The following is a 26907-nucleotide window of genomic DNA, read 5'->3' as shown; positions in this document are numbered from 1 at the left end:
ATTATTTGAGAACAGTGATCTCAATTTCCTGCAATGCAGGTGTTAAAACAGAACTAATAAAGTCAAGCTTGAAAGGTGGGATGAGCTTGTCCCTTCGTGAATTATACTGTGGAGAACAGAATTTCAAGGTGGGAATATGGAACAACTCATGTAATATGAGAACAGAATTCCATTATCCTTAACAAGTATGCAATTTAGAAGGTCAGACTTTAACAGATATTTGTTGGGTAAACTAATGCATGATGCTGGTTCTGATGATTAACTTAGTTTGGATGTTTCATTTTAATAGAGGCTGCCCTCAGTCCCTTGTCATGTTGGCCTTCCAACATAGCCACTTACTCATCAAAACCGGCAAGCGAGAGTCTCCTCGGATGGCAGATTATGTTTAAATCTTCTGTAACACAATCAAGGGAGTGACATCTTTCCACCACTGTTGACATATCCCATTGGTTAGAAGCAAGTTACAGGACTTGCTCTGTAATCACAAAGATGTGATTACCAGGAGGTGGGGAAGTCATAGGCCCCCTGAGTTCCTGACCTCCACAATCAGATTTCCTGGGTTCAAATCCTGGCCCCATCGCATGCTAGTTCCATGGATTTGAGCATCAGTAATCTCCAAGCCTCAGCTTCCTCAACCATCAAATGAAAAGTCTATTCACTTGTTCATCGCAGGCTCATTAGCTTCCAGCAATTCCTAATTTCCAGCTACTCTTGCGACGTTTTCATGATTGTTGCCTGATTTGTATGCCTCGTGAAATAGCATTTACTATTATCATCCCCTCTTTAAAATGTAAATCAACTCATTTAAAAGGCAAATTTAATAATACTACTAGAAATTTGAAAAGAACTAGTATTCCCAGAAGATAATTATAAACATACACATTATCGGTAATGAAAAGCATCCATCTGCATACCTTCAAAATTCATCCTGCATAACTTGTGCAGGGGATATATATATATATACACACACACACATATGCACCCTTAATAAAAACACTGGGAGGTGGGAATCAATGTAATGTAATGCACTTAACACAGTACCAATCACAGAGACAGTGCTTAATCAAGGTTAACTGTTCTTATTACATATTTTATAGGTTTGGTATCTGGAATATTTTGTTTGGTGGGTAAATATAGAACACAGGGTGTGAATCTCTGCAGGCTAATCCTGATTTTCTTCCTTCTGTCTCTGGACTCAACTTTAGAATCCTTCTCAATATTGTATTTCGGACAGCCACCACCAACCAGTTGGTGTTAGCACTCCCCAGAGACAACTACTGGCCTCCAATAGATGTCATCTGGTGTCAAGAGGTCTGGGCAAATTAGTATATGTGCTGCTGAAGCAAGGACATAACTGAAGGAGAATGAACTGAGGGAGGAAATGTCCTTATTTTTTAAAAAAGCAAATGTAGATGAAAAACAATGACAAGGTATTCGTCATTCAAGTTGGTGCCGTCAGCGATTGGCTCACTATTAACTGACTGCCAGACCTTGTTTCCACTCTTCATTTCACCTTTCTGCTCAACATGTGCAGAAAGTTCTTCACATCCTTTTTCACTAAAGCAAAACAAATTTGGAGGAAAAGTGTCCACTGTGCAAATCTTCAAATTAATTCGAAGGCATCAGTGCTTGGGAGTTGATGCTACTTGGAAGGCCCCAGGTGCAAGGTGATGAATAAGAGTTCCACAAATATTTTTTTTGCTGATAAAGGGAGATTCTGCAGGACAGAACAATCATGGACAGCAATAAGTGATTATGTCATTTGGATCAATGTCCAATCCAGGAGATTAGGGGAAGTTCAACAAATTAGATTGAACCATAAATGGAGCCTTGGCTTTCAACCAATGTTGTTCAACAAGTTTATACTAAATACTTGCTGATAGATTAATTGACTGACCCATTTACAGGTTCTGTGAGTGCCACAAAGTAAGGGGGGAATGAGTAAGGCCCATGGAGTCCGAGAGATCAGGTTTGAGTCTGTTTCCTGCTGACTGTGTCTTCCTGAGCAAGATATTTGTCTTCTCTAAGCCTATTTAAGAAATAGGGAGATTCCTGACTTCTTGGCAAGGCCTATGTAAGAATAAGGTGCAGGATATGCTCAGTAAGTGTTGGTTGTTCTAATCAGGTCTTTGGGCTTTACAGTTTCAATGAAATCCTATGAGATTCCCTAAAGACCAAGGGGGAAATGCAGGCGATTCCTAGGATGTGCAAAATGGAGTTGGGAACTGAGGTGTGGCAGGTACTAGGAACAGGCACAGGCTGGGTGGGGGTAGTGGTGGGGCCAGAGGCACATGCTCTGCCTCTGGGCGAGAAGCCCTTCTGCTGATTGCCTTGTGTGATTGTAGGTCCTGCAGACCAGGCCTCCTGGGCATCCTTGGAAGCTAGACATCTGAAATCATATGTTAAATCTCACAAGGGTCTGATGCTAGTGCATTTTTTAAAAAAATACTTATTTATTTGAGGGAGAGAGGGTGTTCCAGAATGATCGGGGAGTGGGAGTAGGTGGAGGAGGGGCAGAGGAGGGAGAGAGAATCCCAGGCCGACTCCCTGCTGAGTGCAGAGACTGATGTGGGGTTCCTATGACTCTGAGACCATGACCTGAGCAGAAATCAAGACTTGGACGCCTAACCGACTGAGCCACCCGGGCAGCCCTGTTGGGGCATTTTAAAGACTTTCTATTTATTGAGGACTCAGAATGGGTCAGATATTTTCTAAGAGTTTTAATGCCTGGTTTCAATTTATTCTCTCAACAGCTTTATGAGGTACACTGTGATCATTACCCTTGTTTTGTAGAGGAGAAAATTAAAGCACAAAGAGGTAAAATAATTTGCCTCAATATTACACAGCTGGCAGACAGAGAAGCGGGGATTTGAACCAAATCAACCTTTCAGTGCTTGGTTCTGAACCACACACTCAACCACCTCTTAAACTTTTTATTTTGACATAGTTTCAAATGTACGAGAGCAGCACAAAGAATTCCCATGTCCCTTTCACCCAGATCTCTCAAGCATTGGCGTTTCACTACTTCTGCTTTTCTCTCTCTCTCTCTCTCTCTTTCTCTCTCTCTACACACACACACACACACACACACACACAGAGGAACCTATCAGAAAAGGCTTCCACCTGCCAAATCTGGGGCAAATTGAACATCAAAATAAATAATGATAGTGAAAAATTGTAATTTATTTTAAAAATTCACAAGCTCATGCTTATATACATAAACACATTCAGAAGAAACATTCTTCTTTATGTTAACTAACTAGAATTTAAATAAACATTTCAAACAAACAAAAATTCTTCCTGACAGAATGTCAATTAATACAAATAGAAAGATCAATGGAATTAGAATAATCAGTATTTGGTGGCCACGTGTTGACCAAATGGAATGGATCAAATATAATCCATGAGTTTGTAGTTTCCAGTATTTAGCACAGAAGCTCCCATGGTTAGACTATTGGGCTGATGGAATAAGTGGTATTTGTTTTATTGCCCTGGTAATTCTTCATTAGTCTCATGAAAACCCTGATCAGAAATAAAAAACATAGTACTAATTCCTTTCACTCCCCACGTCCTAAGTTCTGTTCCATAAGAAGGTAAAAGTGACTGAATTTCTAGATATTGTGTCCCATCTTTTCCCATCTGGATCTGGAACATTTCACTTGACAAGCTTTGTAAGGAATGCTTATAAGTGAAGCTGTTTCATTTTTGCCTCTTTGATCCAGAAATATGACGTTGGACACTGCTCCTGCTCTTTGCCAAGCACTGAGCTAGGCACACGTCAGATTCTCTAACCCTTACAAGAAGACTTCTGCATGAGGCATGATAGCCTCCATTGAATAGCTAAGGCTCCGGGAGGTTATAAGTACATGACCCAAGTCACACAGCTAGGAGATGGCTTCTCTAGGATGGAAACCCAAGTGAAGTTAATAATGCAAACTCCATGTTTTTCCTAGTACACCAAAGTGGAGTTTAACAGGACCTGGAACTCAGAGGCGTTTCATTAGAGGGGAGGCACACTGGAGCTTTAGGTTTTCAGATCAAGTAAGCAATGCAAAGAATTGCCTAGAGTTACCTTCACATCCCTAAAACCATCCACAAGCTACATCATAAAGACAAAATGTCATCTCTTATCCCTCCACACTGCTAGCATTCTCTCAAGCGCTGGAAAGCATTTCAGCTCTCTTGGATGAAAACACCATGAAGTGTTTTGCTCATGTCTGTCATCCATGTCACATGAAAAATGCACACCCTTAACTCCTAGGACCACATGGAGGGGAGCAAGAAGTTCACACTTTGCGATGCGCATGAGAAATGAGACAAGAGTGGGTCTCCGGCTCCACGTATCCCCTCGTGGAATGAGGCTGCTGGAACCCCCATGTCACCGACTCCAGTCGGCCCTCCACTCTGATCCTGAGTGGTTGAGCTTGCATGGATTAAATGGACACAACTCCACCCCACCACCTATGTGTAAGTAGTTACTCCGTAAATAATTTTCTGCTCTTTAGAGGAGCAGTGCCAGCCTGTGGAATCTTTGTCTCAGACATCGAGGAAGTTTCTTGATCTCTCGATTCTCTCCTTCTTTCCTCCCTATCTTTGTCTTCTGCTTTGTCTTCCCTCCCACTCTCAAAACAATTATCTGGACACCACAATGTAGTAGACTGCCTTCTCCATGTGTCATCATGAGCTGGTTTCTTATAAGCATCCATTAGACTTTTGTTCAAGTTGAAGACTTGAGTTGGCCTCCAGGTAGACAGAAAAGGGACTGGAGAAGATGTAGTTTAAGGGCCACCAGCACTGAACGGTTTGTGTTATCAGTGACCATCATGGTGGATCTGAGTTACATTCACCCTGTGACAAGCACCATACTTTACAGTAACCAACCAGGCCTGAAAGGAGAGGTTTTATGACTTGGCATGACTCCTACCAACAGGATGAATCTGGACTTCTATAAGCCACTCTGTGTAGGCATCACGAAGAGCTAGAGATACCTGAAGAGGACACCTGCAAGGTGCAGCCTGAAGAATGATGTCATGAGGAGGTCACACCAACCATGCTGTAAGCTACATGCCTAGGGCTCCCCAGGGGATCAGACTGAGGCTGGAGTGCCCCCCTGCATCGCACCTCCTTTGGCTCCTCTCTCTACCCTGTGGCCCTCAGTCCCTCACGGTCTCATCTGGAATCACTTCCTGAATGAACCTCGATGCCAAGGCCAGCCTTAGGGCATCTCAGTCATCCTGCAGGGCTTGAGCTGGGCTCTGACTGGTGCATGGGAGAAGAACAGGTAAAGAAGGAATGTGCCAGAGGGAAGATGGTAGGAGGAGGGACCACAGGTGCACAGCCTTGTGGGCCAATAATGTTGAAGGAATCAAAGAAACTGGCCGGCAGAAGCCAGTGTGGTGGGGTCCGGAGGCATCGGGTGTGGATGATGTGGGCTGAGGCCTGTGGTTCAGTGGGGCCATATTTTCCAGGACGTTGACGTCTGGCTTCAGAAATTGGATCTTTACATAAAAGCAACGGGATACCACAGAAGCAGGGATGAGACAATCGGGTTTGGATTTTGAGAAGGCCAAATGGCCAGGGTGCAAAGAACAGACTCGAGATCAGCTGGGAGTTTCTGTGCTCATCTGGAGGGAGGTGGTGGTTCAGCTGGTACTAAATGGGCTTGAAAAATATTTAAACAAAAAAAATAATAAAAAAATAAAAAAATATTTAAACAGCAAGAAAATGGAAAGTTATTTTGCCACTCGAATGATCATCTTCCTGTAAAACTTAGGGAAGTCCAGCTTTTTTTAAGAGTAGATTTCATGATACCGGGCTTGTAAAATGGCCACAAGAAAAAGTTTTCTAGTGAGACGAAGCTGCAAATTTTAAATTTTGATGTAACAAATGCAATGAAGAGGCAACAGTTCCCGAATATTTCAAAACTTTTATTTTCAGAGAATTCTAAGACAATAGATGAGATCTGACAACACATATGGCTTTGTGATTCTAAAATTAATTTCACAGTAGGGAGAAACCATGCACCTGTTTTAGTGATATGTACATATTCATTCAAATAGAATGATATAAATGTATACTTCTGAAATACTCTAAAGATATAACCTAAAAAGGGAAATCTTTATCAAATATACAGAAATATATAGTATATTTTTAGGAAAAGTAGTAGTAAACATATGTAAAAATAAACTGTGTGTAAACAATTTTTTTCCAAAGTTTTAAGTACTGTACAAAACTCTATGCATTTTCTACCATGACTCTGTATTTTCTCAAAGAGTTCAAATCACATAATATGGTTTATACAGTTAATCTATAGTGCCCACTTTACTACTGTTTTATCCTACAAAGGGGGAAATTAAAGTATGGGAAGTCACTGAATATTTTTAAACTATAACTGGACTTTAGAACATTGTCCTAAATCATAGATTCTAAATCAGATATAAATCAGATCCTAAATAAGAAATATATATATACACATATATATTTCAAGATGATTTAAGCAACTTGTCACTACATTACACCCACATGCACACATACAAAATTTAAAAGCTACTGATCTACTTCTTAATGCCATAGAGGAAATCCATTAGCTAAATAAAGAATTTCAGGATCTTTTGACATAAAAAATGCCACACTGAATCATTAAGGCATTCTTAGATAAGAAGTTCTGACTTCATCAAAGCGCTTCTTAAAATAGAGTTATTCTCGAGTTTCCCAATAATGCTATAGTCTCAAAACAGGAAAAATGCAGTTTCACAGAGACCTCATAATTTTAACATTTAGCTTCACTTTCGTTATAAACAAGTATTTTCCCAAATATTAGATTAAACAGAGTTACAATAAATGGACTGTCACTATGACCCCAAACCACAGACAATTTAGCTGCCATACCATAGGTCTTTCATTGTGAGATGTAAACTTACTTTTGAGAAGTAAAGAACCAAGCAGTGAACAAGGTAGGGCAGGGACAGGTACATTTAGTGACTTTTACTGGACTGATGAATGCCCAGCTTCCCTGCCATGTCGTGGAAGATGCAAGAGAAAACAGGATTGTGAGTAATTATATGAAGCCAAGATGGCGCTAACATTGGTTCAAGTAAGCCAGCAGTATACCCTGTAGAGCACCTTGTATTCCAACACTCAATCTGCTTTCCCGAGTAAGATATAATCTTATTAAGTACCATCATCTACACAGATAGTGCCTTCTAGAACAATTGTACTGAAGAAAGAGTATAAACACCTGGATCTAACTGTTCTTCATGTGCTATTTCATGTTCTGGTCTTTGAAGTTTGCTTTCCAGTAACGTAGAAGCAGTGAGCACATTCTTATTGGAGGGTAAAAATTGTTGCTCTTGGTCATGGTAAAAAAAAAATCCTGGAAAATAAAGTAAATCACAATTATATATTAAAGAAATATAATTGAGCAGTATTTAACATGGGCTAGTAAACATATACACTTACATTCCAAAGGTCAGTGAGCCAAAGCCCTGTGGTCAAATAAGGCCTACCACCTGTATTTATTAATAAAGCTTTATTGGTACAGTCGTGGTAGGCAGAATAATGGCCCTAAGAAAACATCTAGGCTCTAATTTCCAGAGCCTGTGAATGCATGGTAAAAGGAACTTTGCAAATGTATTTAAGTTTATGGACCTTGAGATGGGAAGATTATTCTGAATGGCAGAAGGAGGAAAGATTCGAAGCCCAGAGAGGGACTCAGGTCATTCTGGCTAGCTTTGAAGATGGAGGAAGAGGTCATGAACCAAGGAATGTAGGTGGCTTCTAGAAGCTGGGACTAGCTCTTAGTTGTTAGCAGGAAAATTAGGGACCTCAGTCCTACAACCATAAGAAACTAAATTCTGCCAACAACCCAAATTAGCAAGAGAACAGACTCTCCCCTAGGACCTCCAGAAAGGAATATAGCCCTGCTAACCCCTTGACTTTAGCCTGGTAAGAGCTAGGTCAGATTCCTGACCTAAAAAACTGTCAAGATAATAAATTTATTATGTAATAAAAGTTTTAGCAACAGGTAAGTAATGTGTTTTAGTAATTTGTTATGGCAATAGAAAACAAACATCACCAGTTTGTTGATGAATCGTGTAAGGCTGCTTTCAAGTTACAAGGAAGAGTCAAGTGGATGTGGGACAGATCTCATGGCCAGCAAAGCCTAAAATATTTGCCAACTGGCCCTTTACAGAAAAAGTTTGTCCGCCCTTGATAATCACACACGTGGTGTCTTGTGTGTGATTATCTGAGCACTTAATTGATGCCAGGATCCAGCTAAGTATTTAGTATCATATCAGTTTTCTAGAGAGATAAGATTTTGGTCCCCATTTTACAAATGAAAAAACAAAATAGAGGTAGAAAGGTTAAGAAAATGCTCAAGGTCACCCAGCCAATCAGTGGTGAGCAGGGATTCAAACCTGAGTCTGGCTGACTTCTGAGCTCAGATCCCCCTTTGGTCGTCCACTGCACCCCAGATGCTCACCTGAGGCTCTTACCGCTGGCGGAAAGCGATGGGGAGCTCCCGGCTGGGCACCAGGATGCCCAGGTGCAGCATCTCCACAGGCTCGTGGTCTGTGGCCACGATGTCATATTTGCGGATGATCTAGAACACACATGCACAAAAAAGACAGAATTACCCCCTCTTTTCCTGCCTTGTGGAATGCCACAGAGCACAACTGCAGAAATCAGAGTTTTACCCAGCAGAGAGCCAAGTGGAGCTGGAGCTCGGCTAGTCGGCGACCAATGCACATTCTTTTCCCGATGCCAAATGGAAGATGTGCAAAAGGATTAATCTTTTTCTTCTCCTGAAGCCATCGTTCGGGCCTAAACTGACTTGAATCTTTAAAATTTTCTTCATTGGATCCCAACACCTGGGTATTTAGCATCAATACTGTCTAAAAACACACAGAAACACAAAAGCACTTAAAATAACTAGAAGAAAGCATTTGAACAGCAAGATTCACACAAGGGATCACCTTACAAATGTAAAAGCGTAATATGATGATTGCCAGCCTGTGTTTAGTACTAGAAATATACCAGATAATATAGAGGGAAAGAACTTTAAGATTTTGCATCACATTCTGACACAACCCTATGTGCGAGGTTCCGTTATTATCACCATCTTACAGATGAGAAAGCTCAACCTCACAAAAGTTATGCAACTCACTCAAGGCTATGCTTGAACCTAGGTCTCTTTTTCCCCAAACCATTAATCCAAACACCATACAATGCAACATGTCAGCTATATATTAAAATACACGTATTTCCAAAGTGACGCTTTCTGAGGAAAAGTGTTCATGGACATCTGATGAATATTTGGAAAGTGTATCTTTCAAAGCTGTATAAGGTACAGGTTGCACAAATCCTACTTACTCCTTTGGGCAAAGCATATTCACCCAGAACCGTTTCCTTGTCAAGAGTCCGAGTTGTAAATGGCACACTTGGGGTAAGCCTAGAACATACAAAATTAAAGACATACAGGTGAGCACAGACCAATTTCTAGATCAAATATCAATGGGAATGCAGATACTGGTTAAATAAGTAATTCCTGCATAAGTTCATACTCAAAAAAGCAGGATCGCAACTCTCATAAAGAAGTTCTGTCTCTCTCTTTTTTTTTTTAAAAGAAAGTTTTGTTTTGTTTTGTTTTGTTTTATTTTATTTTACTTTATTTTGGGAGGGAGGGGCAAAGAGAAAGAATCTTAAGTGGGCTCTATGCCTGATCTCACAACCCTGAGATTATGACCTGACCTGAAATCAAGGGTCGGACACCTAACCAACTGACCTCCCAGGTGTCCCAAGAATCTCTGTCTTTTCTTCTTGATATTCATACCTCCTGTTTTTATTCCTTATTGTGTTTGTTACCCTCCCCACCCCCCCACTTCCCCAGGAACTGCTGAGTGGCTGTCAATAGGAGTTTTCTCCTGTTTCATCCTGGACTTCAAATGTGTGTGTTTCCCATGTCACTCCAAAGCTTGACTTTTGTTCTAGGTTTCTCCTATCTGCCCTTCCTGAAGTGAAAGCTCTTTCTTTCCAAATGCTGAAATGTTGTGAGTTTGGTTTTCCAAAAAGGGTGTAAAAAGAATTTTCAAGGACATTTTATAGCAGAGGCTCAAAAATAAAGATGTCTCTTTGTCTTATCAAATAATAATAATAATAATATGGTTTTCTTGCCGAACTTCTCATATTCTTCAATTATGCCCCTAATCTTTTTTTTATGCCCCTAATCTTAGAGTTTATAGCATTCATTAGACTATTATTATTACTGACTATTATTATTACTGATTGAAAGGGGAGGACACTGACTTTCCAGAGATTTAGTAGAATTTGCCCAAACACTTTAGGGAATGAATAAAATATGAAAAGAATATGAAAAAAAAAAAGAGAGAGAGAAGAAAAAAGAAATAGAACATGGCCCTAAGGCTTTTTTTTTTTTTTTTTTTTGCAATTTGATAAATGTTTCTAAGTCAACTGTAGGTGCCATCTGTGGGCCTGGAGACCCCTCATTGTGTATTTACGCTTCCCAGCATATTCATGTTGGCTTAGGCAAGTGTTCTCACCTCATAGATTCTTTGAGACAGGCTTTTAAATATGGCATATTCCTCAAATCCTCTGCCCGGGGCATCTGATTCTCAGGCAATACCCTCTGAATTTCCTTAAGAAGCTTTTGTTGCACGTGAGGATTACGGGATAAATTGTAGAGAATCCACATTAGGCTGTTCGCTGTCTGAAAGGCAAGTGGACACGAACTTGAGTTTCTGCAAATAAACTGTCATGAGCGGAACAAAAGCTGATGCCTCTCACCTTGCTCTGCAAATGTATTAGTGAGACTTTTTCATGTGTCCTTATTTGCTGTGCACTACACAAATACAATATACGAAAAGTCAGATTTATTTTAGAAAATAATGCCAATTAAGGATAGGTTAATCCACGTAGACTCTTTTATCATAATAATATCAATATAATATCATAATAATAATCAGCTGCATTAGGACACTTACAATTTGACATACAAAAATTGTTTGAACACAAATGAACCATGTAGAGCAGGTGAAGGAAAAGCAAGCTGGTTGGGATTGTATCTGTGTCAACTTCCAGGTTGTGATAAGGTGTTTTGTTGTTGTTGTTTTTTTTTTTTTTTTGATAAGGTTTTATTGTTGCGAGATGTTACCACTGGGAGAAACCGAGGGAAGGATCCTTGGACCCTTCTCTATTTTTCCTTAGACCTGCATGGGAATCTATAATTATATCAAAATAAAAAAGCATCTAATTAAAAATTATTCAATGTAGAAAATGGATAGAATACTTGGGTGGGAGAGAGGGATGGAGATCCCGGCAGCGTTGCTAATGAGATTTTTTTCTTTTTAATTTTATAGTGCAAACGCACAAGAAGCTGCATTTCTGGGATTTAGAAGAGAGGGTTTTTTTTGGGGGGGGGGACACTCCCTAAAAAGTTACAACAAAAATGAAAATGCATTACCTATCAAACCCTGGGTTTCAGCCACAGGCAAAGAACGCTTGCGGGAGGGTGCCAACACCAAAATAAGAAATTCTAACCCTGAGTTGAATATTTCAAGGAACCAGCCACAGTTTCTGACAAAGGCTCATGGTCTTTTAAGTGGCATGCTTTACTTCCTTTCCAAAGGCAACAAGAAGAGAAAAAATATTGGCTGAAACAGACAGCCTAGCTTTTAGCTTCATCATATTCACCACTGGTAGTCATATGTATTTGTTTTTAGGCCTCCCCTTTTTTTTAAGCTAATGTAAGCCAAATATTCCTGTAAAAATGGTCATTGCAGACATGAAGACGCTTTTGCTAAGTGCCATGTGCCACTCACATAAGCGAGCAAAGTGCAAGACGATTCGGGGCCAATGGCATTTACTATTTTGGGAAGAAGGTGCCTCCAAGACAGGCTTCTTCATGTCAGAGGACTGGCAGCTTCAGCTGCAAATAAACTGTGGCATTACAAGAGTCCATTTTACAAAACAGGAAGAGGGTGTAGCCACCAAATTAGATACACTTTCAAACTTCTCTGATTTTCCAAAAGTGACTTCCAGAACTGCCAGGACCAAAAAAGAAACATTTAACCATATCAGCGGGTCCCTTACCGCAAGTACCAAATAGAGTTTCCAAAAGGCAGATGACTGGCGCTTTCGCCAGAGCCTTGTAAGACAGCCTGGGCCTTTTAGGGTAACGGCAGGAGTGAGAGTGGCCTGGGAAACCTCACAGGCCCTAACTATCCCGGCCTGACCTCCGTGGAGGAGCTCCCTCTCGTAGCTGGCCTCCCTGCGTCCACATTTCCTCTTCTAGCTCCATCTTCCACCCCACCTGCCAAAGGCCTCTTCTCAAATCATCAATCTGATCAGGCTACTCTCGTGCTTATAATACCCCAAGGGCCTTCCATCACAGGTGTCATAAAATCCAAATGGCTTACTAAGGCTTCTGGTTCACAGGGCCCCTTGCCTTCTCCAATGTCAACCTGACCACATTTACTAGGTCTCCAGCTCCCACCCTCTTTCTGCTCCAAGGTCCTTGCACATGCTGTTCCCTCTACCTGGAGAGCTCTTCCCCCAGACTTCCCCTGGCTGGCTGGCTCGCTCTCACCGATTCAGCGGGCTCCAGGATCACTTCCTCAGAGAGGGACCCCAGCCCCCACCCAACCCCATCTCCTTCTCTCCCATCTCTCTGATGGTTTCCTCCATGTCTCCTACCACTATCTGAAATGATCACATGTATTTGTGTGTTTACGGGTCTCTGGTTGGTCTTCCCTCCCAGCAGTTAAGTTCCATGAAGGCTGAGACGTTGTTCTCTGGTTCATGGTGGTCCCTCAAGCATCTGGAACAGTGCCTGGCACATAGTAGGCCCTCAGTAGTTCCTGAATCCTTTCATTTATTCATCAAATATTCGCTGAGGGATCTCTGGGTGGCGCAGTGGTTTGGCGCCTGCCTTTGGCCCGGGGCGCGATCCTGGGGACCCGGGATCGAATCCCACATCGGGCTCCCCGTGCATGGAGCCTGCTTCTCCCTCTGCCTGTGTCTCTGCCTCTCTCTCTCTCTCTCTGTGACTATCATGAATAAATAAAAATTAAAAAAAAATATTCGCTGAGCACCTACTTTGTGCCAAGTACTATTCTACATCCTAGGAACCCAACAGGGGACAAACCCAATCATCACCCTTATGGAGCTCTCATTCCAGCTGAAAACAAAAAGATAATGGATGAAGCTTTATTTTTATCACTTTAAGGAGCCTCTTAGGTTAAGTGATGCAGTTTGACAGTGAGCGAAATGAATTCTTCAACAGCCTTCTGGAGCACGAGGAGAAATTATAACCCTGCTGTTTCCCCAGGATGGAGAAAACTCTACTTTTTCTTTGGAAGAGAAACACTAAAGAAGGGGAAACATGGAAATGAAACGAACTGGGACACATTCTTGTTAGAGATTATAGGTGTATGCAATGGTGAGCCATGAGGAATATTAATATGCATCCCTGCAGAGGTAGGGCCAAGAATGCATCGAAAACAATTAAACCTGAACACCTGTCAGAATTTGGGTTTGGAGTCTGGCTGGATGGTGTACCTACCATGAATATTAGGCACAATGGGGAGAGAATTTTGGCATTTATTTTTTTAAAGATTTTATTTATTTATTCATGAGAGACACACAGAGAGAGGCAGAGACATAGGTAGAGGGAGAAGCAGGCTCCCCACAGGGAGCCCGATGTGGGACTCAATCCCAGGACTCCAGGATCACGACCTGAGCCAAAGGCAGATGCTCAACCACTGAGCCACCCAGGTGCCCCAAGAATTTTCGTATTTAAAAGTGGTTGTTTCATGCAAATTGAAGTCAAGTTTTCCCTAACTCACTATGTTTATGCTTCAGAAAAAATAATTGGACTGGCAGAGAGCGTTCCAATATTATTGGAGTAACAACCACAGTCAGGCACTTTGGGGTAACATGCACAACCTCTTAGAACTTACTCTATTTTTTAAAATCTAGATTATCTATCCTTCTGTGGTGTGGGATTTACCGCCTCTGAACTCCCCTAGCATCTTGTGTATCTGGCATGGCATTTGATTCCCTCCCTCCAGAGCACATGAATTCACCTCCTATCATACCTTTAAAGACCGAGGCTAGGCCTTGAGTCTTTTGCAGCATCTCTACGAGACTTTTTATTTTTGCTGAACCAGTGTTCAGATCATCCTTGTGGAATGAATGAGTTGAATGACTATTTACAACTCATCACGAAAAAGATTTCCCAGCCTGTTCGTTCAGTGAACTAACCTCAGGCCCACCCTTACCGTTTCTACGGCAGCCAGCTGGAGCTCCGTGACAGCCGCATATAATTCTTTCTTGGAAAGCTGATTGTGGTGATAAATATCACAGAGGAAATCCGTGCTGGGCTGCTCAGAATATTTCTCTAAGCGGTTGTCGATACAAGATTTGACTATTGGAGAAGAGAAGAGAGGAAGGAAGTCAGGGGAAGATTAGGAGGAGAAAGAATGCAAGAGAGCCCCTGGTAAAAATCCTCCCCGTGACACTAAAGGGCCTTTTCGGGGACACTGACAATTTGTTCAATGAGCTAACGTTGCCTTGTTAAGTCACTAAGGACTGATCAGCACCCACAAGAGCAGGGCTCCTCAAACTTTAACGTGCCAAAGAATCACCCAGGCATCTTGCTAAAATGCAGATTCTGATTCGGGGGTCTAGGGCAGGCCTGGGAACCTGCATTTCCAACAGGTTCCTGCTGCGGTGGCTGCTGCTGCTGCTCTGCACATCACATTTTGAGTAATAAGAGCTTAGAGTTTGGAAGAGATCATCATGAGACAGAGATGGGATTTGGGTCCACTCTCAGAATCAGAACTGGCATCCAGATCCAGTCATCTTGCTGACTTGTTCACTAATACAGGCAGTGTGGGACTTGGCTCCCGAAGCTGGGCCATCGAGGAGAAGAGAGCCCTCCCCAAAGTTTTCAAGCATAAACACACATGCACACACACACTCAGGTGCAGTGCTGTGCCTGCTGACAATAATAGCAGAAATTTCCAATGCTTGTAAAGAGCATCCTAGGCATGTATCCCTTCGTTTCAACCCACTATGCAAGTCACCACCATAATAATAATAATGGTGAGGATGACAGTAATAATGATGAGCGTAAGCCATACAGCAGTTAGAGCTTAGCTCTGGGAGCCCTTCTGTCTGGCTTCCAACCCCGGCTTCACCATCACCTAGCATGTAATCCCGACAAATTAATTCTTCGTGCTTTAGTGCAGTCACTCGGGGCTAATAGAAGGACCTATTTTACATTTTATGGGTATGTATAAAATATATGACATGGTGTGACATGCTATGGATCCTCCTATTAGTACATATTGGTAAATATAGATACAGAACAATACTCATAGCACCAATATTCCCCTCATATTGTAGCAGAAATAGCTCTGATCCATTGGGTATTGAGATAAGACAGGTTTTTACATTATCTATATTAAACCTACAAGCAGTGGCATTGAGGGAAGTATTATTATTGTTGTTATTAGCCCATTTTAGGGACAAGACTACTGAGGTTGAAAGAGATATAGCACCTCTGGTCAACCTGCTACACCAATGACAGAGCTGGAGTTTGAGTCTCTCCATCTCTGACTCCAAAGCTCTTGCTTTAAACCACTTCCAGCTCCCAAAGATGACACAAAGCTGTCTTTTCCTTAGAATCTGTCTATGCCAGGGTGATTCTAAACTCATGTTTATGAAGCCTGAAACGATCAGGAGGAGCAACTCTATCAAAGGATCAAGGTCGTCAGGCCAAGAAGATCATTCCAGCCTTCTGACAGCAGCTCCAGAGATAGGGCTGCTGGGGGTTGTGGTGTGTGGCCAGGTTACCTGATTTGAAAATAGTGTCCCAGGCCAGCGTGTGGGCCTGCCACACCTTGGTATTGAGGCTCTTGTGCAGCTCGACCGGGGTTACCATCATCCTTCCGAACGTGCTCATCATCTGTGAGGAACACAATGACTTTTCATTCTGGTATCTACCTCTCTCAAAGACAACTGTCACCTTCAAGAGGAGCATTCTCCACGCTTCCACAAAAGCCTCCAATCCTGGAAGCAGAACCCTCCCCAGCCCCAATGGCACAATCAAAATGGTCTTTGGGATGACCTTCCACTGGCTGGGTTTAATAAAAAATGTTTGATCTTATGACCTAAATATTTTTTTAAATGTAGAAAAAAGGAAAACCATCACTTTCATATCGACTTCGATTTCTATTAATTTCCCAACTTCAGCCATTTCTACACCAGTTTCACAGCATCTATGACATCCACATGTGATCTAAACGATTCAAAAATATTACCCTGGAAAATTTTCAGACTCTCTTTCAAATAGTATTTTAATTGACTGACCTTTAATTGAAACACCTACTTGAAGTTGCCTAAACAATGAGGTGGCGTGCTCCTGGTTTATGAACATACATGCACATACGTACGTGCAAACACGTGACACCTGGAGACGAACCCTTAACTTAGTGCAATAAAATGGGGGGGGGGGAGGGCTGTGCCACTCCTGGGGAAACAGGAGTTTGGTTGTTAAGTTATGGTTGTTAAGTTCTATAAATCAGGAAAATCGCTCTCCTCAAGGGGATGCTTACTGTTTTGATGGCCATGATGAAGTTCAGAGCTTCATCCCCCGCATTCTTCTGAAGGAGTCCAAATCTCTTCTCATAGAGCACAAGGCAGATGCCTGTCATTTAAAATAATCAACAGTTAACATCACAGCAGCACTGGAGTCTACGAGTAGCTGGCCATTAAAGGCTTGATTCTTTCTTTAGCAAACTCAAGGTCTTTTTTTTTTTTTTAGGAAGAGAGGGAAGGCAAAAAGGCTGAGGGCAAGGGGGGCATGATACTCTCCTCACTTTCTAGAAGTTGTCTCCATGTCCAATGCCCCATCCCCTGTAGAACCTCCTGGTCAGAAAAGCCACTGGTGAAAATATTGCCAGTTTATACACGAAGGAATATCTCCTGCCAATGCCTTGCTTTTGTCACAGTTTATCATTGATGTCATGTGTAGTAGATATTGTTAATGGCCTACCCAATACTCATTCTCCCCAAATTCTTCTCTAAGAGGACCCCGATTTGAGAGTGTCAATGTATCCATTCTCAGGCAATAAATCTGGATTGCTCTAAGACTCTGGTGACAATCCTGTTCCCTGATTCCCCAGGCTTTCTGTAGCAGCCCCCACCTGACATGGCCCCAGTCTGGCCAGTGAGGGTATTTAAGGGGAATACTCTTTTGCTTTCTTGATAAAAGGGGCAAGTGCAGCTGACTGAGCTCTTCCCTCTTTCCTTCCGGTTCTTGCCTAGAATGCAGAGGTGAGACCAGGAGGGGCTGTAACCATTTCACAACAAGCCAACAAGCTAAGGATGGATGAGCAAAGGATAGAGCCCCCAGTGACACTGCTGAGTGCCAGCTGTGGACCGCCTGCCTCCAGACTTCTCATAATGCTGGATAATAATCTTTAAACCGTCACAGTCAGATCTTCTTTGACTTGCAAAGACATGCATTTGATACGCCTTCATTTGGGTATTTCCAGTGGACAATTCCCAAAGCATACACTTCCTTTCTCCTCCGTAATCACTCCTTCACTTTATGCTTCTCTCCTTTCCCTTAACACCTTCTGTGGGTTTCTCCTTCGCGTGGCGCTTTCGAATGTGCTACGATAGGTGAAGGGTCGCTATCTTTAAAGTGAGGCTGAGCTGACGGGGGGGGGGGGGGGACAGATCACAGCAAAAGCTTCCAGCCTGTGGTGCTGGAAGTCCCTCACATCAGCAGCCAGAGTGATCCTTCCAGCAAATCCATCCAAGCCACCCTCCTGGGATCCAAGTACCTCCCAGGTACTCCCAAGCTCAGAACCGAATTCCCATCCCTGGTCTACACGTGTTGGTCACTGCCTTCCTCACATCCTCTGCCCTCACCACACCCCTCCCTTGTAGGACATGCTCCAGTCTTTTTAAACACCTTTCTGTTCCTTCAATAGAATCTTCTCTGCTCCGTCATTGGCCTTCCCCCCGCGACCTCCTACTCCTCTGGCGGGCCTCAGCAGGTATTCACCACCCCCATGAAGCACCACCTGACCAAGCTCAGCTGAGGTAGCTCCCTCAGAGTCTCCCACAGCCTCGAACCTCCTCAGTCAGTAGGTTTCAGCCTACCTATTCTTTTGAAACTGCTTCCCTGCCTGCATCCCCACCGAGCAGCATTCCGGTCCAGGCGGAGCTCTGCTTTTTGTTCCTGGAGTGCTCCACAAAGAAAGGGATCATCCCCCTGCCTTCTGTCTGGAACCCTCAGTGGCTCCCCATCTGACTCAAACTAAAATCTCAAGATCTGGCCAGAACCTTACAGCCCCTGGCTTGGTCTTCCTCAGCCCCTCTTTCCCTTTCCCTACCATCCACCCACATCAGCATCCTTGAAGCTGCAGAGACATCGCTCATGCTTCCACCTCAGGGGTATTTGCCCTTCCTGTCTCCAAGGTCTGGAACAATCTCCCCACAGATGCCCTGTGGCTTGTTGCTTTAGACCTCACCTCAACTGTCTCCTTCTCAAAGCAGACTTGCCTCATCTAGGCACTTGGGTTCTTTCTTGAATCCCTGACCCCTGGACTATGTATCTCTTAAAGTGTGTTTACTTGTTGGCTGTCAACCCCACTAGACTCTAAGCTCCGTGGGAACATGGGAATCGCCTGTTTTATCCACTGCTGTGTCCCTAATATCGAGCACGGTGCTAGGCACATAGTCGGTGTTCAATAAACATTTGTTGAATGACTACATAAGCAACCCATAGTGCAAAGCATGGGTGCCCAAAAGCTTGAAAAGACTGCCTGAATGGCCCTTGTTTGTCAGCGACAGTATAGGATTTTAGAAGAGTTATCGACAGAGCCACTTGCGAATCAAACGAACAAGACTGTGAGGACAACTTACTTTCAAATGACCATTTGTTCAGTTCACTGTATAAGTCTTCAATGCGGCCTCGCTCATCACAGAGCTCATCTATTCTCCCCATAAAATCAGCCAAGACCTTAAAAGAGAGAAACCACAAAAGACACATTGCAGTCATTGAAGGAAAACAAGTTTAAAAACTCAGTAAGCTAACTTCAGGTTTTGTTACCCTGTGTATTCACTGCCCGTGATGTTATTCATTCTGAAGCAACAGTAATTATATATTCCCCCCCCCCCGGGGGCTCACCTTCTGCCCTAACAACCTCGGCCCAGGGTTATTTTCTCAGCTTTTCCCCGAAACCACCCTAAAGCTTAGGTTTCAGCTTTTGATCTAAATTTAAGAAAAGGAAAACATCTCTTCTAATCAGAATAGGGAATAAACCATGAAGGAGGAATGAGCCAAGTGTCCCTGCTGGCACATGCCAAGCACTATGAGGTTTGCTGCTTCCATAATGGGCCAGCGAGCATCTCCTTACTGGTTGGTATTGTGTTAAGCACTTGGAACTTGGCAGCAGAAAAATCTGCAAATTTAGGACACGGCGCCTTCACTAAATAGCTGTGTGCCCTGGGACAAGTTACAGAAGGGCTCTAGATGCCAGCTGCCCAAATCAGGGTTTTAGATGACTAACGCCTCACTTTTAACAAGGCTTGTATAGTACCAAGCACTGCACGTCGGGTGTTATCTTAGTCGATCCTCACAACAACCAGGTGAGGTAGAAAGTACTGTCATTACTCCCATTTCCTGTGTAACAGAGGAGAGAAGGGCTTCGAGCAGGGCTAAGGAGCTCACCCTCTGACACCTAACTGGAAAGTGACCATGCTGGGACCTGCAACAAGGCATGTATGACCACAAACCCATCCGCGTGACCAATGGGCATTCTGAGCTTGTCCACATAGTGCGTTAAGAAGGACTTTGAATTTGTTACCATAAAAAAAAATCCAGAAATTTCACATAAACTTATGGAATTTTCACTACTTGTCAATAATAATAATAATCATGACATAATCTGGAGACACTGAGTCTGCATTCCCACATGGCAGTTGTTTATTGGAGCCGGGGCAGCTGTCCCTTCTAGAAAGGGCATGCACTGTTCTGTTTGCTAAAATCCCTGCTAGGCCTTCCTTACACATTTATATTAATTTGCTGGCCTCTGAAACCTTCTGGGTTTGCAATCTTGCACCTATATGATCCTCTCTGGTCCAGGTTCAGTTCAAAACACCCAAAGTGATTGGGAGTAAAGAGAATACTGTATGCTTAAATCCTTCCCTCTTTGGCCCTGTGTTGACTAAAGGATAATGTCTAAATGCCTTATCATGGTACAAAAATCTTGGGAAGGTCTGCCCTCTGTCCAGCATTGTTTCAGAGAAAGCCTCCCCTCGGCTGCACTGAATGTACTATTCTCTGAACGCACTACCCTATGTCATGCCTCCCTATCTGCCGCAGGCTATTCTCTCTGCCTGAATGCCTTTCTCCACCTTCTCTGGCTTGAAGACTCCTATTCATCCTGCAAAACCCAGCTCAAATGCCACGACCTAGGAATTTTTGTGTGCGTGTGTGACTAGGAATTTTACAAGCATTATCTCACTTATTCCTGCCAGCAAATTTGTGGCGTGCCCAGTTCATAGATTGATAAAGTGAAGCTTAGGGAAATTAAAGGTATAGTCAGGTCACAGAGCTAGGGGGTGGAGGCTGAGGTTCCAATCCAAGACTGTGAAATACCAAAGTCTCTGCTTATAATCATTCCTTCATTGGGATGTTGTTTACAAGAAAGTGAAGGAAGGAGGAATAAGGACTTGGGGGAGAAGGATGTGGAGAGTAGTAGGGAGAAAAGGAAGACTCCCGAACCATCCAGGTTGCCTGTACTCTGTAGCCATGACATGAAGCTTCATAAACATCCCTCCCTCCCCAGGAGACCCAGGAAAGCTGTTCCCAGCCTGCGAACCTCATTGATTTTGTTGTCCAGCTTCATAATTTCTACTGGTTTCATTAGTTTTTTCTGAAAAGCACTCCGGACCCTCTGCCAGTCTTCTCCTTCCCTGGGAGCGAAGCAAAATTAATTACACTCAGAGCAAATCGACAGGAAAAGAAGGGAGAGGCACAGACATCTCCAGCTCTGCAACTGTGTGAACTATAGAATCAAGTGGACGCTGAGAATCGTGCCAAGAACTACCCAGAGAATGTCAGCGTTGGAATATTTGGGGCTGGTTTGACAACAGAGTGAAAAAGTCACCTCTCCTTCCAGCCAAAGATTACACTAGGAGGGTGACGTCCAGGCAGGTAACCTGGGTTCAGGGCTTTTGAGGTGCCCTTGCTGGGGCTGACCTGGGAGGCCAGATGCCTCCACTCTCAGCAGTAAAAGTGGACCCCGAACATTCCCTTCATCAGCAACCCAGATCTGCTTGAGAAAAATTTTGTCTCCTCTAAAGATCCACTGACTTGGGCTGAAAGTCACATTCACAGAACACCTCAATCCGAGAATTCTATCATTGCCTCCAAATAATACACAGTCAGAGGTTCACTGGAGCTGTAAAAGCCTGTTCTAGTCATCTACCTTCTTCCCTCACCCCATCGCACCACACAGCCTATGAGGCATCATGCATCGCTGTGGCTTCTGATTCCAGTAATTACATCCTGAAAAATACCACTATTTGGCATTATGATTTGGGAGTAAAAAAAGAAAGGGTGCTAACTTGTCTGACGCTAACAATTAAAAAGCAGAGAAATGTCATCACATTATGGCTTTTATCTATCTAAAAAAAAAAAAATCTGACCCTGACCCACCTTTCTGACTAGACCTGGATCATAACCCTCCATCCCCCTCCGGAAAGGAAGGTAGCTCTCAGAAGCAAAAGAAGTTACTTTCTGGCGTCTGCGCTCACAAGAAGGGATTGGAGATTATGGGAAGGGATAATTCGGTATAGAATACATTGGCTGACTTGCGAACCTCGTCCCGCCCAAGAGTCTGAAACCACAATCTGTACAAAGCTTTGGGTCTTTCTTTGGCGGAAAGGCAGGGCGCTGCCCAGGGGCCAGAGGGAAGGCAGGTGTTGGGTGCACAGCACAGGTGTTGGGTTCTCCTCAACCCCCTCTGGTCTAGGCAATAGCCCGAGGCTGCTCCGGGAAGAGGCTTTCGTGTCCCCCCGTGCGTACTGTGGGTACGGCCGCTGGAAACCCTCTCCGAGCCCCCCCCTGCACAACCCCCCCACCCCGGCCTGCCTCCTGGACTCACAGGATCAGCAGCCCGTAGCCCTCCTCGCGATAGTCGCGATAGGCCTTCCAGGGCTTGATCTCCAGCCGCTGCGGGTGCGCGCTCTCCGTGCGGTACAGCGCTTCCAGCAGGCACGGCGAGCCCAGGTGCACCGAGTCGAAGGAGCCCAGCTTCATGCGGAAGATCTTGCCGTACTTCTTGTGGTACTCGGCCTGCGGCGGGCAGACCAGGTGGGCGCGCGTCCCTCGCAGCCCCGGGCGCACCCCCGCCCCCCGCTCCCCGCCCCCCCGGGGCCGCACCTGCCGTCGCGCAGGAGCGCCCGGTGCGCCCCGGGCCGCGCGCCTCGCCCAGCGCAGGGGGCGGAGAGGGAATGGGGGCGCGACGAGGCATTTACCAGCGTGTCGTGCTGTTTCTTGAGGCCCCCCTTCCAGAGGATCTCCAGCAGGCTGCCCAGCAGCGGCCAGTTGGTGGGGCCCGGCAGGGCGGCCGCGTTCTGCGCCTCGCCCGGCTCCATGGGCGGGCACAGGGGCACCTCCCGCGGCCGGGGGGGTGCGCACGCCGCCGACGCCACCGGTCTGGGGGGCTGCCCCAGGTGGCCCAGCTGCTGGAGGAGGGCGACGAGCGAGCGGCTCTTGGCGATGGGGCAGCTCATGGCAGCGGGGGACACCGGGCTCGTGGGAGGGCGCGGGGACCGGGAAACGCGATTCTGCTCCAGTGGCGCCGGCGGGGTGTGGGGGCTTGACGATTCTGGGAGGTGGGGGCGGGGGACGGGGGCGAAGAGGGCCAGCAGGTGTGATGGAGCGGGCGGCAGGGGAACCGGGGGACGAAAGGACCTCGGCAAGGATGCTCGGCGCTGCCCCGCACGGCAGCCTCGGGGCGCGGGTGCCGGCCGAGCGCGGGCCTCTGGGGCTTGGGTGTCTCTTGGAAGAGGAAGCGAAGGGATACGGGTCCGCCTGTGGGTCCGCGCGGCTGCGTCCAGGTCTGGAGCCGCCAAGTGGAGGTGTCGAGGAGGGGCGACAGATGCTGCGAGGCGCTGCGGTCTCCACCCTCCACCTATCCGTCTCCATGCTCCATGCCCAGGGACCATGTATTTATGCGGACGGGGCAGGCCCCGGGTGGCCAATGAGCACCCTGGGTCGGGCGGAGCGGGCCCCGGCTGGCCGGGCGGGAGGGACGCGGGACCCGGGGCGGGGGGGCGGGGGGAGCAGGGCTGGGGGTGGAAATAGGATGGAGTCAGCGAGGTGAGCGAGGGCGCCCGGCCTTCGGGTGGCGGCTGCGCTGCTCCCCGGGCGGGAGTTCACCGGGGGTGCGCCCTGCGCGCTCCCCGCCCTGGCCCGGCGGGCAGGAGCCGGCAGTGGCGGCCGCGGCTGCAGCCGGGCGCTTGCACAATCGCGCTGCAGGGCGGGCGAGGTCTCCGAGGGCGGCCCTGGGAAGGCAGCCGGCGGCCGCCGGGGGCCCGGGGTCCGCGCGCCTCCCGGGAGCCAGCGCCTGCCAGCCCGGACGGAAGTCCTTTTGGAGCGGGGTTGGCTCTCTGCGCCTCCCCAGGTGGGGGGCTGGAGACGTAGCCAATTGCATCCCAAGAGGGCGGTTCACCTGGGGCTCTGAACGTGGGCCCGGCGAGCCACTTGGCGTCGTGGCTTCGTCCCTGGCTGCTCCATGTAACGAGTTACAGCGGGCGAGGCGCCAACCGCCGAGCCTCGTCGGTAGTCAGCGCTCCGCAGGGTCCGTAGGCCTGTGGGTAGTTAGGGAACGCGCGGGGAGCGCGTGGCTTGCCCTTGAGGCTGCGCTCCCTCGCCCACGTCCACAGGCCCCCTTCCTTTTTGCACACCCGGGGCCCTGTGCAAAGATGCGCACGTGCAGCCTCGGGTGCCCGCCAGCCCCCCCCCCCCCAGAGTGCATCCCAGGCCAGCGCTGGGGCCCATGCACGCAGGCAACCTCTAGAGCCGTCGTGGCTGGCAAGAGTAGAACTTGTCCTGCCAACTCAGGAGGAGAAGTTGGAGATTTTTGTTGATAGTTTTAAAATAATTCGTGGGGGATCCCTGGGTGGTTCAGCGCCTGCCTTCGCCCCAGGGCGTGATCCTGGGGTTCCAGGATCGAGTCCCTGCAGGGAGCCTGCTTCTCCCTCTGCCTGTGTCTCTGCGCACCCCCGTCTCTCTCTATCATGAATAAATACATAAAATCTTTTAAAAAATAAAGTAATTCGCGTTCTGTCATTCTGACCCAGCACTGGAACGAAAGCGGGCTGCGTGTTTTCTCCCACCCTCACCCCTCCCCACCCCCACCCTCCAGTCACGTGACCGGTTTTTTTTTTTCCATCCTAGAGTCAGCAACTCCTCCTTGGTGAGTTTATTGTAAACCTCTATAGTTTGTTTCTTCAGATCCTTTAGCAGTCAAAATTGAGCTCGCACTCATTTCAGATTTGTCCTGAAATGCTCATGATTGCTAATGTTAATAAAAATAATTATATTATTACAATGTTTCTTATATTAATATAATGTATTATATCTACTGTTACAATGTATTGGTGTAATGCATTATAGCTACTTAGATATCTATTTATATATACATTCAGTAGTCCATATTATATCATATATTAGAGATTATATATGATATGTAATGTATATATCTTACAGAGTATACAAATGAGAGCTTTCTAGACTTATGATAAACCAGGCAGGTAAGCTAGACATTTTACGAAAGTTTTCCCATTGAGTTTAGCCCAATGACCAAAAAAAAAAAAAAAAAAAAAAAAGAATCACTAAGACTGAAGCTTAGGGAGTTCAATTTCACACATGGCTCATTTGAGATTCAGACCCCAGATTTTCTGACTCTAGCCCTTATTATATACATCCACTTATATTATGTATTTTACATCGCCTTTTGTTAAACCAAGAACATCTCAGAATATTGGAAATGTTCCCTAAGTGGGAATTTCACCAAAAGGAGGGTAATGGGATCGTTTTGTGTGGGGCTGTGTGATACAAGGTTGCTTTATATGCTGATAGTGATTTAAAAAAAAAAAGCCCCACATAGAAGATGCATTTATTTTATTTTTTAAAAATATTTTATTTAGGGATCCCTGGGTGGCGCAGCGGTTTAGCGCCTGCCTTTGGCCCAGGGCGCGATCCTGGAGACCCGGGATCAAATCCCACGTCGGGCTCCTGGTGCATGGAGCCTGCTTCTCCCTCTGCCTGTGTCTCTGCCTCTCTCTCTCTCTCTCTCTCTCTCTGACTATCATAAATAAATAAAAAAAATTTAAAAAAATTTATTAAAAAATATTTTATTTATTTATTCACAAGAGACAGAGAGAGGCAGAGACACAGGCAGAGGGAGAAACGGGCTCCCTGCAGGGAGCCCTATGTGGGACCCGATCCCCGGACTCCAGGATCACGCCCTGGGCCGAAGGCAGGTGCTCAACTGCTGAGCCACCTAGGCTGCCCAGAAGATACATTCAGTAGAACACTGTGTACCTTGCTTCTGGCACATGCTTGGCACATAGTGAATGATCAATAAATAACTCTTCTGTTAAGTCAGACGTTGAGTTATCCTCTTTCCTTGTGTTTTCTTTCTCTTTCTGCAGGTGCACTCAAGAAGAAAGGGAAACAACTTCATAATTTTTAGATTTTCACAAGAGTTTAGCCCTCTGTTTCCTTATAAACTCCAAGTAGAGACTTGGAAGTATAGGCAGTCATTAGTGTCATAACGGCCAACAAGAACATTCTTATTTCAGGGAAATTGGTTTCTCATGTCCAGTGGAGAAAGTCACCAGCAATTTTTATCCTGGATTGCAGAGGGAAGAAGATTGGTTCTTGGAAGCATGGTTGACATCAACACATATCCATCCTTGACAAGGTGCAGCTAAATTCAAAATGACTACTTTGAGCACAGTCCCAGAAACTCTTCCTAACTGGGCCTCATCCCAAGCTCATTACTTAGCCTCTATGAGTCATCCTGCCCGAGATCCTTCTGGGAATTACTAATGAGGGATGTTGAAGCATCTCATAAATGCCCACCATCATTACCGAGACAGGCCCAGGTCCTCTGTTTGGTTCTGGGAAATCATACCAAGTCCTGAATGGATAATTATACTCCAGCCCTCACACCAAGCTACCACAGATGACAAAATGTGGTTATATGTGTGTGTGTGCATGTGTGTGAGCATGTGTGATGAGGGTAGAGTGGAAGAGTCCTTGGAAGGACAGTAGCTGATTTCACTACTGAAAAACACAAAATTCTTTCAAATATATTAAATGATAATAATATAGTCTTGTGCTTCAAAGCTTTGACTAAACTTGGTATAGGGTCTAGGTCTGCTTTCTGATTGTGATCCTCAGAGGACTTACCCTCCACATCTGTAGCATGGATGGTGTTAGAACCAACCTCACAAAGTGAGTAAAGCCCAAACTTCATGGGAACAGCAATAATGATAATAGTAATAATAATAATAGGCGATCTCATGGGGTTTGCTGTGAGAACAATGTATATATAGTTCTTAGCACAGGAAAGCACTCAGTAAGTATTACCTCATGGCATTACTATATGGCATGCCTTGGTTTTTGAGAACTACATACAAAAGAGGCAATTTATAATGTCTCAGTTATTACACCTTGTGTTCAACTTAATATTGCAATTTTGATTTGGGAAACAAATAAAAATATATTTATTCAATTATAATTGAATAAAGCCAAAGGAATATTAGCAAAGAAATGCTGTTACGTTC

The 26907-nt window shown here is 45.1% G+C and overlaps 1 protein-coding gene across 1 annotated transcript; it reads right to left on the bottom strand.

Moving 5' to 3' along the window:
• Positions 1-5914: 5914 nt before the first annotated feature.
• On the bottom strand, positions 5915-23228 carry LOC129495117 (1,25-dihydroxyvitamin D(3) 24-hydroxylase, mitochondrial). Its single transcript, XM_055302492.1, has 12 exons — positions 22582-23228; positions 22209-22399; positions 20922-21015; positions 18961-19057; positions 16638-16729; positions 15877-15988; positions 14298-14443; positions 10560-10726; positions 9373-9451; positions 8697-8894; positions 8483-8602; positions 5915-7372 (listed from the first exon to the last, which is right to left on the bottom strand). The coding sequence occupies exons 1-11, from the start codon at positions 22837-22839 to the stop codon at positions 8492-8494; spliced, it is 1545 nt and encodes a 514-aa protein (XP_055158467.1). The 5' UTR covers positions 22840-23228; the 3' UTR covers positions 5915-7372; positions 8483-8491.
• Positions 23229-26907: the final 3679 nt, after the last annotated feature.

This window comes from Nyctereutes procyonoides, unplaced genomic scaffold, assembly GCF_905146905.1.
Source record: "Nyctereutes procyonoides isolate TBG_1078 unplaced genomic scaffold, NYPRO_anot_genome, whole genome shotgun sequence".
Classification (NCBI taxonomy): Eukaryota; Metazoa; Chordata; class Mammalia; order Carnivora; family Canidae; genus Nyctereutes; species Nyctereutes procyonoides.
This window is presented reverse-complemented; position numbering and strand designations above follow the sequence as displayed.

Coding starts and splice junctions, on each gene's coding strand:
- LOC129495117 (XM_055302492.1), bottom strand. CDS start 22,839: ATGAGCTGCCCCATCGCCAAGAGCCGCTCGCTCGTCGCCCTCCTCCAG. Junction 16,730..18,960: donor GAACAAATGGTCATTTGAAA/GTAAGTTGTCCT, acceptor TTTAAATGACAG/GCATCTGCCTTGTGCTCTAT. Junction 8,895..9,372: donor AATATGCTTTGCCCAAAGGA/GTAAGTAGGATT, acceptor GTGTGTTTTTAG/ACAGTATTGATGCTAAATAC.